Genomic DNA, 19,090 nt, shown 5'->3' with positions numbered 1-19,090 from the left:
TATTATTTGATATTTTACGGTAATGTGTTAATAATTTCACACATAAGTCGCTCCTGAGTATAAGTCGCACCCCCGGCCAAACTATGAAAAAAACTGCGACTTATAGTCCGAAAAATACGGTATGCGTATACTGTATATGTACTGTATGTATGAGCGTGTGTATTTATGCATGCGTGTGTGTGTGTGTGTGTGTGTGTGTGTGTGTGTGTGTGTGTGTGTGTGTGTGTATACGTTCTTACATATGTATGTACCATATTTTTCGGAGTATAAGTCGCACCGGCCGAAAATGCATAATAAAGAAGGAAAAAAACATATATAAGTCGCACTGGAGTATAAGTCGCATTTTTGGGGGAAATTTATTTCATAAAACCCAACACCAAGAATAGACATTTGAAAGGCAATTTAAAATAAATAAAGAATAGTGAACAACAGGCTGAATAAGTGTACGTTATATGACGCATAAATAACCAACTGAGAACGTGCCTGGTATGTTAACGTAGCATATTATAGTAAGAGTCATTCAAATAACTATAACATATAGAACATGCTATACGTTTACCAAACAATCTGTCACTCCTAATCGCTAAATCTGATGAAATCTTATACGTCTCTTACGTGAATAAGGTAAATAATATTATTTGATATTTTACGGTAATGTGTTAATAATTTCACACATAAGTTGCTCCTGAGTATAAGTCGCACCCCTGGCCAAAAAAAACTGCGACTTATAGTCCGAAAAATACGGTATGCGTATACTGTATATGTACTGTATGTATGAGCGTGTGTATTTATGCATGTAAGTGTGTGTGTGTGTGTGCAATATATTTAGCTAGATAGATAGATAGATAGATAGATAGATAGATAGATAGATAGATAGTACTAACGGTATGTAAAAGGTGACTGGCATCATCCATGATGCTCAGTAGTTTTTCCACATTTGTCTCACAATATGTGCGAGAGCCAAAGTATGTTGGTGGATTTGTCATTCTATCACAGTATATGTTTAGTTGTTGCATTGCTGCTTATTCTATATTTAAACAGCCTATGATTTATTTGGGGGGAATTATACTGGTACTGCTATTCCAATGTCATGTCAAAATGTTCTAATTGTTATGATCCGCTGCCCGGATCATATTTTTTGTTTACGTTTTCAAGATACTTGTTTTTGGTTAGTTTTGGACTCCTTGAGTGCCTGTTTTGTACACCTGAGTTTGTTGCAATGGCTGCTTATTATTTTCACCTGCCGCGTTTGTTCCCGACACGCACCTGTTTGTCATCACTGAGATTATTATTTAAGCCTGTCCTCCCTGTCATTCGTTCTTGCTTCGTAGTTTGCTTTTTGCAACAGTTGACGACTTTTGTTCTTGTTCTGTACCTGCTAGCTTCCACGCTAGGTTCTGTTAATCGCTAGCTCCCACGCTAGTCTTCTTTAGTTTTTACCTTATGTGCTATGAGCACCCTTTTCTTTGTTTATTCTGAGTTATTTCGTATATAAATCATTTATTTTACCTTCACGCTGTGTCCGAAGTCCGTTGCATCCTGGGAGAACGAAACCCCGCATCACCATGCGCCCCGGTCGTCACAGTACGAAGCAAGCAAAGAGTTCTCTCGCATCGAGCCTGACGGAGGTGGATGAAGAAGGTGCGTGGATGGTCCTCCGAGTGATGGAGGCAGAGACGCTCCGCTGCAATCCAGATGAGGAGATGATATGGGGACCTGGAGGTGTTCTGGTCCCAATCGACTCCATCTGGCCCGGGGAGGTCCGCTCGCACGCGTCAGCGAAGGCGGAAGTCGCACAAGACGGCTTCAGCTCGCGACATAGACGCGCCATCCCCGCAATTCTTCCCTCCGGAACACAGCCAAGCAGCCCAGGATTCCCCTCCGCCGACGTTTGGTAATCCCATCACTCACTTTGCCAAACAGTTCACCGATTGGGCTGTCAGTCAGCTGGAGACCCGCGCGGATGACGTCATCCCGTCCACTAGAGATGACGTCATAGACGAAGACATTTTTTTAAATTCAGTCAACTCGTTCTGTCAGCCGCCTCCAAATGACTTTAATTCAACAATTAAGCATTATCAGGACATTTTTTTTAAATATAGGTCTAGTCAGTCCCAGTCACATTCTGGTTTTCAAGCTCCGCCCCCAATTAATTTGGCCCCACCCCCTATGGCTCAAGCTCCACCCACTCCTCTGTTTTCTCCCTCCTGGTCATCCCGACAGTCCCATATTGGGGAGATGGATAGACAATTTGGACAATCAAAAGGGGAGGAGCCTACCCCCCTCCTCACCTCCTCCCTCCCACCCCTAAAGACTGTTCCAGACTGCACAAGACGCGTCTGGGATCCGCTTCGTGAGGGGGGGGCTAGTACTGGGTGCTTTGCTAGTGGGCGGGCACAGCTGCGCCCAGCCAAGCCCAAACCTCCATGCCGGCCTCCGCCACCAGTCCTCCGGCATGCTAAGCCGCAACCCCCTGCCCGGCCGCCACCACCGGTTTTTCAGCATGCTAAGCCGCAACCTCCTGCCCGGCCGCCACCACCAGTCCTTCGGCGTGCTAAGCCGCAACCCCCGGCCAGGCCACCTCCGCCAAGGTCACGCCCAGCACCTGCTCCAAGTCTGGTTCCCACACCAGCACCTGCTCCAAGTCTGGTTCCCACACCAGCACCTGCTCCAAGTCTGGTTCCCACACCAGCACCTGCTCCAAGTCTGGTTCCCACACCAGCACCTGCTCCCACGGCAACGACAGCCCGGACGCCTACTCCGCCCACGCCGGCAGACGAGCCGCCTGCTCCGCCTCTGGCTCCGCCCACGCCGGCAGACGAGCAGCCTGCTCCGCCCACGCCGACAGACGAGCCGCCTGCTCCGCCTCTGGCTCCGCCCACGCCGACAGACGAGCCGCCTGCTCCGCCTCTGGCTCCGCCCACGCCGACAGACGAGCCGCCTGCTTCGCCTCTGACTCCGCCCACGCCGACAGACGAGCCGCCTGCTCCGCCTCTGGCCCCGCCCACGCCGACAGACGAGCCGCCTGCTCCGCCTCTGGCTCCGCCCACGCCGACAGACGAGCCGCCTGCTCCGCCTCTGGCTCCGCCCACGCCGACAGCGACGACGCCTTCTGTTTCCACGGCGACGACGCTTCCTGTTTCCACGGTGACGACGCTTCCTGTTTCCACGGCGATGACGACGCTTCCTGCTTCCACAGCGACGACGACGCTTCCTGTTTCCACGGCGACGACGACGCTTCCTGTTTCCACGGCGACGACGACGCTTCCTGCTTCCACGGCGACGACGACTCCTCCTGCTTCCACGGCGACGACGACTCCTCCTGCTTCCACGGCGACGACGACTCCTCCTGCTTCCACGGCGACGTCTGCTCTCTCCTCGTCTCCGTTGGACCTTTCCAGGGCGCCGCCACCTTCCTCGCCCTCATCGTCGTCTCAGCGACCTCGGGTTGTCTGGCTGCGCAAGCGGCGCTCTCGGAGGTTAGAGTATGGACGCCAGTGGCGCAAACAGCAGCGACACCCGAGACGTAGTCGCAGAACTCTCCGGCTGCTGAACTTCTGGCGCCACTCACGCCCACCTTCTCGGCAGCCACGAATGTGGCCTTTCCGTGGTCGCCCGCCTCGCCTCCGGCAGCGGCGTTCCATTCGCCGCCGCCACCTGACTCGTCCCCGGTGGATTCGGGGACACGTGACCTGGCGACCCTCCGCCAAATCCTCCCTCCACCCTCCCTTGACTCTTGAACTTTGTTATAGTTGGGGGGTTTTAGTTTTTCCAGGGGACATCTGGAATCTGTCCCTTAAGGGGGGGGTACTGTTATGATCCGCTGCCCGGATCATATTTTTTGTTTACGTTTTCAAGATACTTGTTTTTGGTTAGTTTTGGACTCCTTGAGTGCCTGTTTTGTACACCTGAGTTTGTTGCCATGGCTGCTTATTATTTTCACCTGCCGCGTTTGTTCCCGACACGCACCTGTTTGTCATCACTGAGATTATTATTTAAGCCTGTCCTCCCTGTCATTCGTTCTTGCTTCGTAGTTTGCTTTTTGCAACAGTTGACGACTTTTGTTATTGTTCTGTACCTGCTAGCTTCCACGCTAGGTTCTGTTAATCGCTAGCTCCCACGCTAGTCTTCTTTAGTTTTTACCTTATGTGCTATGAGCACCCTTTTCTTTGTTTATTCTGAGTTATTTCGTAAATAAATCATTTATTTTACCTTCACGCTGTGTCCGAAGTCCGTTGCATCCTGGGAGAACGAAACCCCGCATCACCATGCGCCCCGGTCGTCACACTAATGTTGCAGTTTAATAGACCTTGAAGTTTGAGTACTTTGTTTAATATAACTATGCTTAATGCATCACTTAAATTGAATATTCTGATTAATGTTGGTTGAAGCCTTTACGCCAGGGGTCGCAAACTCAATTTACTTGGGGGCCGCTGGAGGTTGGGTGAGGTTGACAAGCACGAAGTATTCACTTAAGAATCGCGTTTCAACCACGTGACTAAATGTGTTAACTACAGTACTTCTACCAGAAGCTATAGTAGTCCTGAGCTATGGTTGGCCTTAAGTCATGGGGCGCCGTGGCTTAGATGGTGGCGTGGTCGTCCAGAAACTTGAGGTTTCCTGGTACGAATACAGCTTCCGCCATTCAAGTCACTGCCGATGTGTTCTTATTCAAGACACTTCACCCACATAGGTCCCAGTGCCACTCACTGTGTATGAATGTGAATGAATGTTTGTTGGGGGTCGGAAAAACCGTAGGTGCGAATCGGCTGATTTAATAATGTTCACTCCTTGCATCTTGTGAATTACTTTAAGGGAGTCAGAATAGAGAGAAAGCGTCCAACTCAAAGCTAGTACAGTATTTGTGGTCAGGGATCACTTGCTTCATGGGAGAAAAATGTGTTCAGGGGTTGTTCTTTAGACCCTTTGTAAAAATGTTTATAAAAATCTGGAGACAGCCAAACTGCAAGTTCATTAAGCTTTCAGTTTGCTGATCTTAACTAACTGATCTCTGTACATTACGATTCCATGCGGTGATTTTCCGTACATATTTTTCAGTTCCTGTTCCATATTGGTAAAGAACAGGAGCAGAAAAGGATGTATGCATCAATGTTTAGCCTTTGTTCCATTTTCCTCTTGCTACATTGTGGCCTCGCTGCCCATCAAATCCTCTTCTAACTTTTTGTTTTCATGCAGCAGCAGCAGTGTTTATAGCAACTGCTAGTGTTCTCATTGTCTCATTAACTGGAAACACTGGGATTGAGTACATTTACTATAATAGGCACACCTGTTTCACACAACCGTCTTAAAGAAAGTTCACCAACAACAAGTTAATGACAACATTTTTACCAACCGCTGGTCCTTTGACTCTTTTGGCAGTGATGGCCATAGGCCAAACCACAACGTCTTGACGCACAAGATGATGCAGTTGCTCTCTCTTGCCCATATTACTCACCTTCCATTCGCTCTTTCATTGGAGGGGGATAGATGGCTCTTCCTGAGGTCAGTCACCTGTGGCAAAATCAACATTTGAGCAGGACGACTGTACTTAAACCAACTGTGCTGAGTTAGCTATTACTGGTGCTGCCAGTGTTATGTCTGAAATCTACTCACCTTTTTGTTGTTGCATTATTTGGTAAATTTGGACACACTAGCATATGTAAAGCTCACTGAACGTTTTATCAGCCAAACAAGGGTAAATAAGATTGTAATAATACATGAAGTCATGTGCAATCAAAATTGATAAAATATTGTTTTCACTCTCAGCCAGGCACCAAGGCTACCTAAGGAAGGGGAAACCATCCACGGTCACAATTTCTTCATTGGCTTTGGAGGAAAAGGAGCCAACCAATGCATACAGGCTGCAAGACTGGGGGCTAAAACGGCAATGGTTGCCAAGGTATGTACTGCAAAGGTTTTAAGTCACCACTATGTCATTGCAGTCATGTTGACAAGAGAAAAACAGTAAGACAGATGCAATTAACAGGATTATGAAAAAATATATAGAGTTACGGTGCTCTAAATTCCATCTCTATCGCATCAGTGGAACGGTGTAACACCCAAATCGTTATGGTAACACCCATCTGTTTGTCATCTTTCATGGACCAGGAAGTAGCCAGCGAACCAATGGTCTACTTTTGCCCACAGATCACCCGAAACTTTCTTGTTATATATGACATTATAGCATTGCTAAAAGAACAAATCTAAGATTGGCCTATAACTTTTGCACAGTACTATAACGAGAATAATACAATACAATACTGATATTTTTTGTATATAGTGCTACTATTTTGTGCATGTCATCAACTGAATTTTTGTACATATTTGTACACGTCAATACAAAACTATTGAATATCCAACCTTTGGCGGATCTGCATCTTACATTGCATGCTATTCTTTCTAGTCCAACAACTTTTTAGTAACTCCAAAAACTTAATTTCCCCACATAAACTCTCCATGTTTCATTTTCTCTTGATCAATACCATACTGGATGCATACACCACCCACACTTGCACGCCTTCAAACAAGCCTATTCCCATACGACACAACCCCAAGTCTCCGATCAGTAAGCACAGAGTGGCCTTTCAACCCAAGCACTAAAGCACCGGAGCCCCACCTCTGTCAGAACAAAGAGGCCCGATCGATAACAACCCAGCGCAGGAGGATCTCTCCGGGCATGGGGAGAACCCAAAAATAGACATCCTGGCTTGTCAAAAACATCCAAGACGGAAGGCCATTCTTCAAAGAGAACGGGGCCAAGCAGCCAATACCAGCCCAACCCACCATCAGACACAGCTACAAGTACCCGTATTTTGGCATGTTTTTTGGAAAGCGTGGGTTCGAAGTAGGTGCCTCAGGCCAAGGTGGGGACCCCTTCCACAACCCAAAGTAGCAACAGATGTGGACGGAAGAAAAGAAAATGAAGCGAGGTGGGCATGAAGAGGCGTAAAGGCGGGGTAATCGTGTCTTCAAGGCTTGGCGCAGCTGGTCGTGTGTTTGCGCGTGTGTGCTTTTGTTGGCTTTTGTGTTTTCGTTTTTGCTCATTTTCGGCGGCGGCACCATGCCAGTAAGCTGGCAGGGCACACGAAAATCCAACCCAACTGAGGTTTAGGTGTACACTTTTCAAACGTTGCCGCTAACCAAGTCTGACCCCGCTTGACACCTTCCTTTTTGTAATCGTTTTGTCTTCTGTCTATTCTAGGTCGGGAAAGACTTCTTTGGAGACAATTATATCCAGAATTTCGAGGACAATAGCGTGCACACTGGTAAGAAAGGGTTTTCTTACCATCAGATGCCAAATTTGTTTTTCCAGGGTAACATGAGAGGGTACACTTTTTAGTTAGATTAATGTTCAATTTCACACAAGCATGTGTGACAAGTACATGTGTTTTGTATTCATTTTGTATTCGTATCAAATTAATGCTGTACCGAACCGAATGCCCTGTAAGCCTACTGATGCGGTAAGAAATGGATGGATGAACACAAAATTTAAGCAGTTTTGTTTTGCATTTTGTTCTCTTACTGTACCAAACTGTGGCCTTAATACCAAGGTACACACTGAACCTTGAGGATCCAGTAGCGTTAGGCCCCTTCTACCAGCAAATAAGAATTCTGACCCTGGTAGACCAGTTTTTATTGTGTTCACACAAATCCTTGAAATCCTGCTCCAAGCAAGAAGTTTAGTGGGAAAGAGACCACTGTTGGTTCGACAATTCAAAAATGGAAGACATTCAAGATAATAAAATTGCCTTCGCTTTGGAGCACAACGCAAAATCTCATCTTGAGGGTTAATAAGATAATTATAAAACAGTGAACGATCAGCCCAGAATTACACAAAGATAGCCAGTTACTGATCTAAAGGGGGCCAGGACCCCAATCACCAAGAAAAACATGAGGTCTTGGCAACAAAGGAGTGGCTAAAGAAGAAGCACATTAAGATACCTGGAGTGGCTTTGCCAGTCTCTGGACTTTAATCCCATAGAAAATCAGTGGCAAGAGCTCAAACTTTGAGTTGCCAAGCAACAGCCTGAAAACCTTTGGGATGTGGTGAGTATCTGTGAAGAGGAGTGGACCAGAATCCCTCCCAAGGTGTGTGTAACCCTGGTGACCAACTACAAAAAATGTCTCACCTCTATGTTTTCCAACAAGAGTTTTCTACCAAGGACTGAGCCACATTTTACTTAAATAAATAATGATAAATGGGTTGTACTTGTATAGCGCTTTTCTACCTTCAAGGTACTCAAAGCGCTTTGACACTACTTCCACATTTACCCATTCACACACACATTCACACACTGATGGAGGGAGCTGCCATGCAAGGCGCTAACCAGCACCCATCAGGAGCAAGGGTGAAATGTCTTGCTCAGGACACAACGGACATGACGAGGTTGGTACTAGGTGGGGATTGAACCAGGGACCCTCGGGTCGCGCACGGCCATTCTTCCACTGCGCCACGCCGTCCACCACTTAAATAAATACATAAATACTTATTTCCCTACTTTAATGTATGGGCAATACCTCATCTGTGAGGTCAGAATTCTCACAGGTTGGTAGGGGTTCAAGTACTTACTTGACTCAATCAAATGTGAATGAATTTTAAACTTTGTTGTTTTCCTTGATATTTTGTTGATATTCAGTCTTCATCTGTTAAAATAAACCTGCCATGAAAATTATGAATGAACATCTTACAGGGTTTACCCCAGCTTGCCAATATACTTGTGGTGGTTGGGGCATAGCTCAGGGCGTGGTCAACATGACATCATCACATAATTTGCTTTTGATGTTGCTGAGAAAATGTCACTTAAAAGATTATAAAATTCTCCATATCAACAAGAACAACGGAATGAAAATCGAAAAATGCTATGGTAGTGTTTTATATTTCCAGATTGCTTATTTGCTCATTTTGCTGTCAACCAAAAAGGGATTCAACCTCAGACAGATCATCCAATCATCAACACAAAAGTGCATATTTGACCACTTTTTGGGGGGGATATTTTAGGGGAAGCTGTCTTGCAGTCGCCACTGCAGTATACCCATATCTCCAGCAGGTCCCCAAGGTAATCAGCCTCTGGCATGTTAGATAGAACAAGGCGGGTACTGGAAGTCAACAAGTCAGGACAAGTATTGGTCTGGCTTGAGTGCAAAGTGGGACTGTGTGCGTGCCGTAGTTGAAGGACCTGAGTCTTCAGACAGTCACGTGCGTCTTGCTTACTGTTGATCAAAGTTTTTCTGTGGCTGAATTTTCAATGCATCACTAGTCAAAAGTTTGGAAATAATAAGCTATTGATATCCATTCATATAATGTATTAATTCAATTTATTTCATGTAAAATAATGATTTTTAAGGTGCCATTTTCAAGGTGTGGCGGCTTTCATATTGTCGTGGCTCTGTGCCACGATCAATTACATGTAGGGTAAACCTTGGTCTTATCTTATCTTGCTTTTTCAGGCTTTGTTGAACAGACCCCTGATGCAGCCACAGGAGTTGCCTCCATTATTGTCAACGATGCAGGTACAGACTTTTGAATGTAGTCTATACCCCTCATTTGAGAACCTAGTAGCTCTGTGAGTCATTCAGATTGCATGTGTACTTAAAGTGCAATCTTGCTTGCAATCCGTGCTAAAATGTGGCTGTCATATGATTTTCTCTCACACATTCACACCGCCATGATCGACTGATTGCAAACGCAAAGAAGGCTTTCTGTATTTGAACGTGGTAGAATTGTGCAATTAAGCAAATAAGGCCTTTTGCGTCACGTAATAACTGCCGAGGTTGAGCGCAGTAAAACAGGGATTTACATTTTTTGGAAAGATCCAGAGGGTATTTGCACAAAAAGGTTAAGTGGGACGTTGTGCTTCTTACCCATGCCATGCTCACAGACTTAGATAGGACAGCTCTAGTTTGAGGGCCTGGTGCAGCATCCAAAGTATTTATGCTCTACAACAGGGGAGGTGCCCAGACAAAAATGGTTTCGCTCCATTGTGGTACAAAATCACAGTTGTTAAGAAGATACAATAAAGTGAGTCCGTTGGGATGGAGTCACCCGCTTTAGCATTCCTCGTGACTATTGTGCTGGCAGAGGTCTCACTTTATTGTATCTGTCGTTTTGCACCACATAAAGTGGAACCCTCTTTGTCTAGGAATGTCCCTTTTTGTAGAGGACAAATACTTTGGATCCTGCACCAAGCCTTCAGGCTAGCGCTGCTCTATCTTAGTCTGCGAGCATGAACTGAGGAAGCCTGCTCGGATGAGAAGAGGCTGCAGTGATTTCCTGTCCATTGCACTAAACGGGGCCTTCAGTCAGTCTTATTTGGTCCAAAGTTCTGGTCCAGGTTTTGCTTGTACTGTTCAACTCTCTTGCCACATTTAAAGACAATGCCTTCTTGCCATTGTCATCAGTCATCATTATGACAGTGTGAGTATCTGACAGATTACTACACAAAAAACTTATTTTAATGCAGTCTTTTTAGGGATTTGGTCTTAAACCTTTGAACAGTTAATGAACATCCTGTTTGAGGTTAAAGGCATACTCACACAAGGCCAATCGTACCATGCGGGCCCACTTCACATCTAAAGTCTTGCATGTTTGGCTAGGGTGAGCGCACTGATCCGTGCCCAGGCATAGCACAGTTCTTCCTTTGCCACAACTGGAAAAGGTAGGCTAGAGTTCGGCACAATTCCATGCATTGGCACATCAGTCGCTCTTTACATTTCTTAATGATAACCAACACAATTCATAAATAAAAGTAAACACTCAAGATGATCAAAAATGCAAACCCACAGCAAGCTCGCTCACTCTGTATGATTTATTTAATTAATGCAATCGCACCTTTTGCAAATAACTAATGACAGCCAATTTGCACAAAATAAATTATCAAAAATACACCAAATAGGACTCCAAATAAGCCACACAGACAGAATAATTGCATTAATATAGGAAATTAGAGCAATATGAGGGGTATCACACCTTAGTCCAGCATGGCACAAATGGCCTACTGTTGAGTACACACTAAATGCAGTTTTTAATATATCAATGCTTCTAAGCCATCTGATTAAATTACAGTCATCACTTACACTGAAGATTTAGGTGGCTAACTGTCATTTTCATGATCCCTGTGGTTGTCCACAAACAGGTCAGAATGCCATTGTGATTGTGGCCGGTGCCAACATGCTGCTAAGTATGGAGGAGCTGCAGGAGGCTCTTCCAGCTGTCAGTTGTACGAAAGTACTGGTTTGCCAGTTAGAGATCTCCCCCCAAACATCTTTGCAGGCCTTGCGCATGGCTCAAGAGAACAAAGGTCAGTGGACGTACACTATAGCCTCTCTTACACCGAGAAAAATAATGGAGATCCGGATGTGGTACTAAAACACTCCTGTCATGTATGAGATTAACTCAAACATTGTATCTCATTTAAAGACACTGTTGCCTTGTGGCCTAAATACACTTAAATGGACCTGTACACACTGATTCTTAATTATTTGTGATCTGTTTTTCCTATTCCTAACCCTAATATGTAGTTATAACAGTTCCTCAATGGTGCTTCACACTTAGATTTCTGTGGGTTGGTTAAAAAAATAAAAGATTGACGCTAATTTGATAAGAGTGTTTAAAGCAATGTTCCCTCTAATTTTTCATGTGTAAAAACTCCCTGAGCATTCAGTGGAGCCCATGTGAGCAACATCAGACGTACACATTGTGGCTACACCAGCAGCCCACCTGTCCCAAACCTGACTAAATAACAAGTTCAATCTCCATCCATCCATCCATTTTCAACCGCTTGTGAGATGATTTTCTAATACAAGTGTTTAGGCCCACTTACAATGACAATAACAAAAAATATTGTTTTTCATGAACTGTGTACTTGTATTGTTTGTCTGGGTGGAGGTCCTGCTTTGGAAATAAATTGTACCCCTTTTAGACATTGCATTTATTTCCCATTAAAACATTCACATGTTGCACAATGAGATGTAAGCAGGGGATCATGTGTACATTCCTGCAACTTCCTGTTTGCAAAAAATATATTTTTATTAGTATTTATTTAATATACTAACAGCATTTAATGATTAATATTTATAAATTAAGATTCCTAATAAATGACACTAGAATAAGCACACATTTGATTGGTAAATCATAATGTAACGACCTGGAATGACACTTTATGTGTGGTGTTGGAGTTGTCCGACTTTTTGTGTGGCTGTAAACGCATCACTGGCTAAGTGCCATATGTGCATGTGTTGGCGCAAGTAAGAAAGAGCGAGCGGCTGCTGTTGATATAACAAAGTTGTTTTTGGTCTGGTTTGTACTGCAGAAAATGACCACTTTTGCTAGATATAATTTTTTTTACTAATGTTTTGGTGATGTGTTTATGGCCGACAATAAAGAGTAAAGTGATCGATGGAATTCATGTCCTCAAAGCGTCTCGACAGACGTTACAATATTTGAACAATGATGACGAAAACTGTTTTCTCTGTCGTGTCCGTGTGTCGAAAATTGTTATGCGCTTATTTTTTTATTTGATTTTGTGCGCAGCATAGATTTGCCGTGCTCAGAGGACGCTTGAGCAGTGCGCAATTGCACAGACGCGCACCTTAGAGGGAACGTTGGTTCAAAGATGCATATACAGTAGTATTTCGACTTACATTGGTTCTATGGAGCTGTTAACATAAAACACTTGTATCTCAAATCAACGTCTCCCATTGAAATGAATTCAGTTGGTGTTTATTTACCCTTCACCCCCAAAACAGCATAATTCAAACATGTAACATGCCTTTTAAAAAGAAAAACCTTTAGACAAGAAATATTGCATAAACACTAATTACTGCACTAGTTTTATGAAGTAATGTAATGTACCTTGGATAGTGAACTCATTTCAGATGCTTCTCCGTCACACACACCATCAGCAGCTTTTCCATATTTTGATGGATGTTATTAGATATTATTTTAACATTCTTGGCTGGCGTTAGACTCATTGTCCTCCAGTATAGTGCAGACTAGTAGGGGTACGCTCCAATTGCTTTGCCAAGTTTGCGACACGCAGGTGTTTTTGATGAATTCAATGAATATCATCCGCTTCTTCTTTTAGGAACTTTCCTTTATACTCACTACCTTCCCATGGTTGGAAAACAAAGTTATGTTGATCTCTAGCTATAAGCTAATGCCAGCAAGTAAGACAGGATGTTTTAGGTGGCTCTAATGGGGTTTCCTGTCACATTTGCTACGACAACTAATTGTGGGGAAGTTTGTAACTCAAATTGACAAATTGTTTGCAACTTAAATCATAAAAATTACCCAAGCTCTTATCTTAAAACACTCTGATTCAGATTCTGATTCTTAAGTTAGGGCATTCTAAGCTGAGGCACCACTGACATTGCATTTCAATGGAGAAAGCTAATTTTAAAGTGGTATTACCACTGAACAAAAATATTAATGCAACACTTTGTTTTTGCTCCCATTTTTCATGAGTTAAAAGTTAAAAAGTTAAAGTACCAATGATTGTCACACACACACTAGGTGTGGCGAAATTATTCTCTGCATTTGACCCATCACCCTTGATCACCCCCTGGGAGGTGAGGGGAGCAGTGGGCAGCAGCGGTGGCCGCGCCCGGGAATCATTTTTGGTGATTTAACCCCCAATTCCAACCCTTGATGCTGAGTGACAAGCAGGGAGGAAATGGGTCCCATTTTTATAGTCTTTGGTATGACTCGGCCGGGGTTTGAACCCACAACCTACCGATCTCAGGGCGGACACTCTAACCACTAGGCCACTGAGTCGGTACTGAGTTGGACTCAAAGATCTAAAACTTTTACTATAAAAACAAAATACCTATTTCTCTTAAATATTGTTCACAAAACTGTCTAAAACTGTGTTAGTGAGCATTTCTTCAATAATGATTATTGCACAAGTGTGCCTTAGGCTGCCCACATTAAAAGGCCACTGAAATGTGCAGTTTTATCACACAGCACAATGCCACAGATGTTGCAAGTTTTGAGGGAGCGTGCAGTTGGCATGCTGACTGCTGGAATGTTGACCAGAGCTGTTGTCCTTAAATTGAATGTTAATTTATCTTCCAAAAGTCGTCTCCAAAGGTGTTTCAGAGAATTTGGCAGTACATCCAACCGGCCTCACAACCGCAGACCACGTGTAACCACACCAGCCCAGGACATCCACATCCGGGAAGTGCACCTCCATTATCGTCTGAGACCAGCCATCCTGACAGCTGCTGCAACAAGTGGTTTGTAAAACCAAATAATTTCTTCACAAACTGGGAGAAACCATCTCAGGGAAGCTCATCTGCATGCTCATCGTCCTCATCAGGGTCTCGACCTGACTGCAGTTTGTCATCGTAACTGACTTAAGTGGGCAAATGCTCACATTCGATGGCGTGTGGCACGTTGGAGAGGTGTTCTCTTCACGAAGGAATCCTGGTCTTCACTGTTCTGGGCAGATGGCAGACAGCGTCATGTGGGAGAACGGTTTGTAGATGTCAACGTTGTGAATCGAGTGACCCAAAGTGGGGTTTGGGTTATGGTATGGGCAGGCATATGTTATGGACAACGAACGCAAGTGCATTTTATTGATGGGATTTTTCAATGCACAGAGATACCGTGTTGAGATCCTGAAGCCCATTGTTGAGCCATTCACTGGAGACCATCACCTCATGTTGCAGCATGACAATGCACGGCCCTATGTTGCAAGAATCTGTACACATTTCCTGGAAGCTGAAAACATCCTAGTTCTTGCATGGCCAGCATACTCACCGGACATGTCACCCATTGAGCATGTTTGGGATGCTGGGAATCAGCGTGTTACAGTTCCTGCCAATATCCAGCAACTTCACACAGCCATTGAAGAGGAGTTGACCAACATTCCACAGGCCACAATCAATAACCTGATCAACTCTATGCAAAGGAGATGTGTTGCACTGCGTGAGGCAAATGGTGGTCACACAGATACTGACTGCTTTTTTGACCCCCCCAGACACCCAATGAAGCACTGCACATTTCAGCGTGGCCTTTTACTGTGGGCAGCCTAAGGCACACCAGTGCAATAATCACGCTGTTTAATCAGCATCTTGATATGTCACACCTGTGAGGTGGGATGGATTATCTTGGCAAAGAAGAAGTGCTCACTAACACAGATTTAGACAGATTTGTGAACAATATTTGAGAGGAATAGGTCTTTTGTGTATATAGTATAGGGAGCAAAAACAAAAGTATATTTAACTTAAGTAATCTTAAATGTGTAATTAATACTAAATTAATAATACATTACATTTAGTGTATGTATACATTAACGATACTGCCTGTCAAGAAACATAGTTTTAGTGGTTGGTACCTTTTGTCCTATTAAGGTAATTATGTTCCCCCATTTACTCGGCCGAGTGGACAAATGAACATGTAAATGTGCTCTAATGTGTTTTCAGCCATTCTCGACATGTACAATTGCACACATCAGTCTCACCGGGCTCTTGTTGTCGTCAGTAAAATTAGACCCACATTTCGTCCTTCCTCCTTCTTGTGGTGACCAGGTTACAGAATTTGTCATCTTTAATAGCGTCCTATTATTAGAAGCCCTCAGCGTCATTAATACGTCTGGGGAGCCTCTCATCAGGGTATTCTACTGGTAATCAATCGCGGCACGCTGCCAGAACAAAAGGAGTTGCAGCCATAACTGTGTTGCAGATGGGATGCCCAGATGGCCTCCGCGAATGCCATCATCCCCCTCCTTTAACATGCCACAAGATTGGACGGACCATGTGGCAGGACAGAGATGAGGAGAGCGAAGGATGCCACCTCGACGTTGTGGCACCAAGGCTTTGCGTAAATGGAATTCTCTGGAAAGAATAGGTGTTAATGGGTTTGGCAGGGATGACGTTGGGTTGAGCGCTCATATTACACCAATGTTAGTCGTCTGTAGATGCCAGTTTTCACATGTCTATGGACTTTATTAACAGATCTGCAATTAATACAGTATTAGTACGGTGAAGGTATGATATTAGGAACTATGGAAATCTTTCCTCAGAGTAAGGCCAAGCTTGTATTTCTGACCAACATATGTAATTAGAGCCACTTAAAACCCTCGCACATGCGGTGATGACTTGTGTGTGTGTGTGTGTGTGTGTGTGTGTGTGTGTGTGTGTGTGTGTGTGTGTGTGTGTGTGTGTGTGTGTGTGTGTGTGTGTGTGTGTGTGTGTGTGTGTGTGTGTGTGTGTGTGTGTGCGTGCGTGCGTGCGTGCGTGCGTGCGTGCGTGTGTGTGTGTGTGCATGTATAGGTGTGTGTATATGCAAGTGCATGTGTGTGTTTGTGTATTATAGTCCGCTCTGGATTTCCATTCACTGTTTTTTTAAAGGGGACCTATAATGCAAAACCAACTTTTCTTACCTATTGCTACCTGTTTTTGTGCATCTGGGATTTGCATAAATCCCGAAAATTTGAAATCAAACAGTGGAGACATTGTAGAGATATTTATAAAACAATCTTGCCTTCCTTCATACTAACCCTAAACAAGCCGTTTCGAATTTGCTATGTCCTGTGAGGTTTTTCACACCAAAGTACTGTGTGCGAGTTCGCCATTGTAGTCTGACACTTTAGTCAATAAGTTCCTTCTTTTTCGTTATCCTCTTGTTTTGGGGCAGACTGTCTCGTACGTGCATGCATTCTCCGCAGTTGCCACTTCTAATGCAAAGTGTCATATAGTTTGAACTTATTATCAGTAGAGTTGCTATGGAAGCGCTAACAACTACAACATTAATGACGGAGTGAAGACGCAGACAAAGTGGAGGCATGTAAATAAGGCCGCCCACAAAACGGCGCATCCCGAAGAGACGGTCTGAAGGCGGCTGGAAAACGCTCTATAAACCATAATCTATGCACAATTTTGACCAAAAAAAACACCATTACCAAATTTAGGAAAAAAAAATCATAACATGACCTCTTTAAATGAGCATCAAGTAGCTGTGTCTTTGTTTTACTCTATAAGTATTTTTCTTGCCATTATTTGTCCAGCACTTCTGTTAGTCCTTGACCCATGCAGATAAGCTGGTCAAGACACACACACTTTCCGACCAGACATGACTCAATTTGTGCGTATCCAATATTGCAACATCTGTGCCAGCAGCTGTTTACATGCATCCGTTGGTTTCTGTGACGCTTGCACAACAGATGAGCGCAACCTGAGACTGACATCAATGTGAAGTATGCAGATTTTTTGGAATTTCCTGCATTTTTCATTAGCTGCCATCTAAAGCAGTCTCTTAGACGCTTATTGCATGTTTACTTTATGAGCACCAGGCCGGCCCATTTATTTGCCATCAGCACTGGAAATATCACGCTTGACGCAAACACTGTGATCACGGCACAGATGGCAGATACAGGAACAGATAGCATAAAATATTTTTTTTTACATCGTTCTTGGTTCCCTCCATGATTTTAAGCAAATAACAAAACTATAGTCACAAAAATCAACAAGGTATCTACAACTATTACTTCACTTGAACATTTTGTGCAGCCATCTGCTTAAAGTAGCTCAATTTATTTTTTCAGTGGTTAAACATGATACATTGTGTTTTTATTTGGTCACCTATCAACAGGGAAGGCTGCAGGATTTTTTTTTCTCCCGGGGCTAAGGAGGAGCTTGACTGATTTGTGGAGGGGCTAAGAAAATAATCGATTTTTATGACTTCAGTTCTCATTTTTTAAATAAAATCAGTTATGATACACAGCACAAGCATGTTTGATATAAAAGTAGTTTTAACTGAATTTGACCCATAAATATTAAACAAAATAGTTAAGTCAAAAACAATCAACAATGACAAAAATGTTTCTTGTGCAAAGATGTCGGATAGAGCAACGGACAGTGCTCATGCGCCTACTAATAACCAGACAACACATCCATAAAAAGGGTCTTTATCCATATGCATAATTATAGAAAACAGACAACTATGCATCGGCAATATTGTTTTGGATCACGACATAATAACTTAAAAAATGATTAATAGTGAAATTACTATTACCGGTAAACCTAAAGCCTACAACGTTTTTGAGTTTGAGTTGAGTTTGACTTTATTCCGAACAAGACACATGGTACATCACTTTACACTGTACATTACCATACAACATGGTACATCACTTTTTCCAGTTTCTCTTTTCAACATGTTCGATACGGAGTAGGAAGAAGCAGAGCTTATTTATTAATCCTACCCCTTTTCCTTTACATAGCAAAAAAAATAACTTGCTGTTCTCAATGTATTCACAATATACTCCATAAGTAATAACATTAAAAAAGAAATAGATAATAATTAATGAAGTAAGTTGTATTTCATATGGTGAGATACAGTATAGAAGATTATCAGTAAATTCAGAATGTTTATCATGGTTCTTCTTATTTGTACTTTGTAAACACTTAAAGTTTAAAGGGTTTCTTGAATTGGATTACATTAGTACATTGTTTGATTTCTTTGCTTAATCCATTCCATAATTTAATTCCACATGCTGATATACTAAAGGTCTTAAGTGTTGTACATGCATACACATGTTTTAAATTACATTTTTCTCTAAAGTTATATTTCTTCTCTTTTGTTGAGAAGAATTGTTGTACATTCTTGGATTGCAGGTTACAGTTATTGTTGTGCATAATTTTAGCTGTTTGAAAATTAACTATGTCATGGAATTTCAGTATTTTCGATTCAATAAATAAAGGGTTTGTAATTTCTCTATATGCATATATACATATATATCCATATATGTTTTGTAACACGGTTAATGAATCAAGTAGTTATTTCCCCATATTTCTGCACAATAACTCAGAAATGGTAACACTAGCAAGCAGTAGAGAATATGGTGTGATTTTTGGTCCAATGCATATTTTGCTTTATTAATTTCTTGCCACATTATGTTGTATATTTTTTATATGGTATTTCTAGTTAATTTTATCATCAATCATTATACCTAGAAATGTAGTTTCATTTGGAGTATTGTCATCACTACCTGTCATGCTAATACTCGTCGATGTCGTTATTTGCGGTAAGCTGTTCCTGTTGGCTGGTTCCTATAGCTATTTAAAGTTTGCTGTCTCCTAGCTCCTTGTTTTG

General features: G+C 43.0%; 1 protein-coding gene across 6 annotated transcripts in view; it reads left to right on the top strand.

The window, feature by feature from the left end:
- Positions 1 to 19,090, top strand: part of rbks (ribokinase) — an 88,565-nt gene that overhangs the window by 17,633 nt on the left and 51,842 nt on the right. For 4 of the 6 annotated variants that reach the window (XM_061968471.1, XM_061968472.1, XM_061968470.1 and 1 more), the window contains 4 exons: positions 5,767 to 5,899; positions 7,202 to 7,265; positions 9,448 to 9,510; positions 11,133 to 11,297. In XM_061968471.1, coding sequence (XP_061824455.1) covers positions 5,888 to 5,899; positions 7,202 to 7,265; positions 9,448 to 9,510; positions 11,133 to 11,297 — 304 coding nt within the window. In that variant the 5' untranslated portion in view covers positions 5,767 to 5,887. Of the gene's footprint in view, positions 1 to 5,385; positions 5,503 to 5,601; positions 5,696 to 5,766; positions 5,900 to 7,201; positions 7,266 to 9,447; positions 9,511 to 11,132; positions 11,298 to 19,090 lie in introns of those variants that run through there. The other 2 variants (XM_061968469.1, XM_061968474.1) reach the window with 2 other exon arrangements.

The sequence above is a fragment of the Nerophis lumbriciformis genome, linkage group LG08, assembly GCF_033978685.3.
Source record: "Nerophis lumbriciformis linkage group LG08, RoL_Nlum_v2.1, whole genome shotgun sequence".
Lineage (NCBI taxonomy): Eukaryota > Metazoa > Chordata > Actinopteri > Syngnathiformes > Syngnathidae > Nerophis > Nerophis lumbriciformis.
The sequence above is the reverse complement of the archived record's forward strand: the minus strand, read 5'-3'. Positions and strand labels throughout refer to the sequence as shown.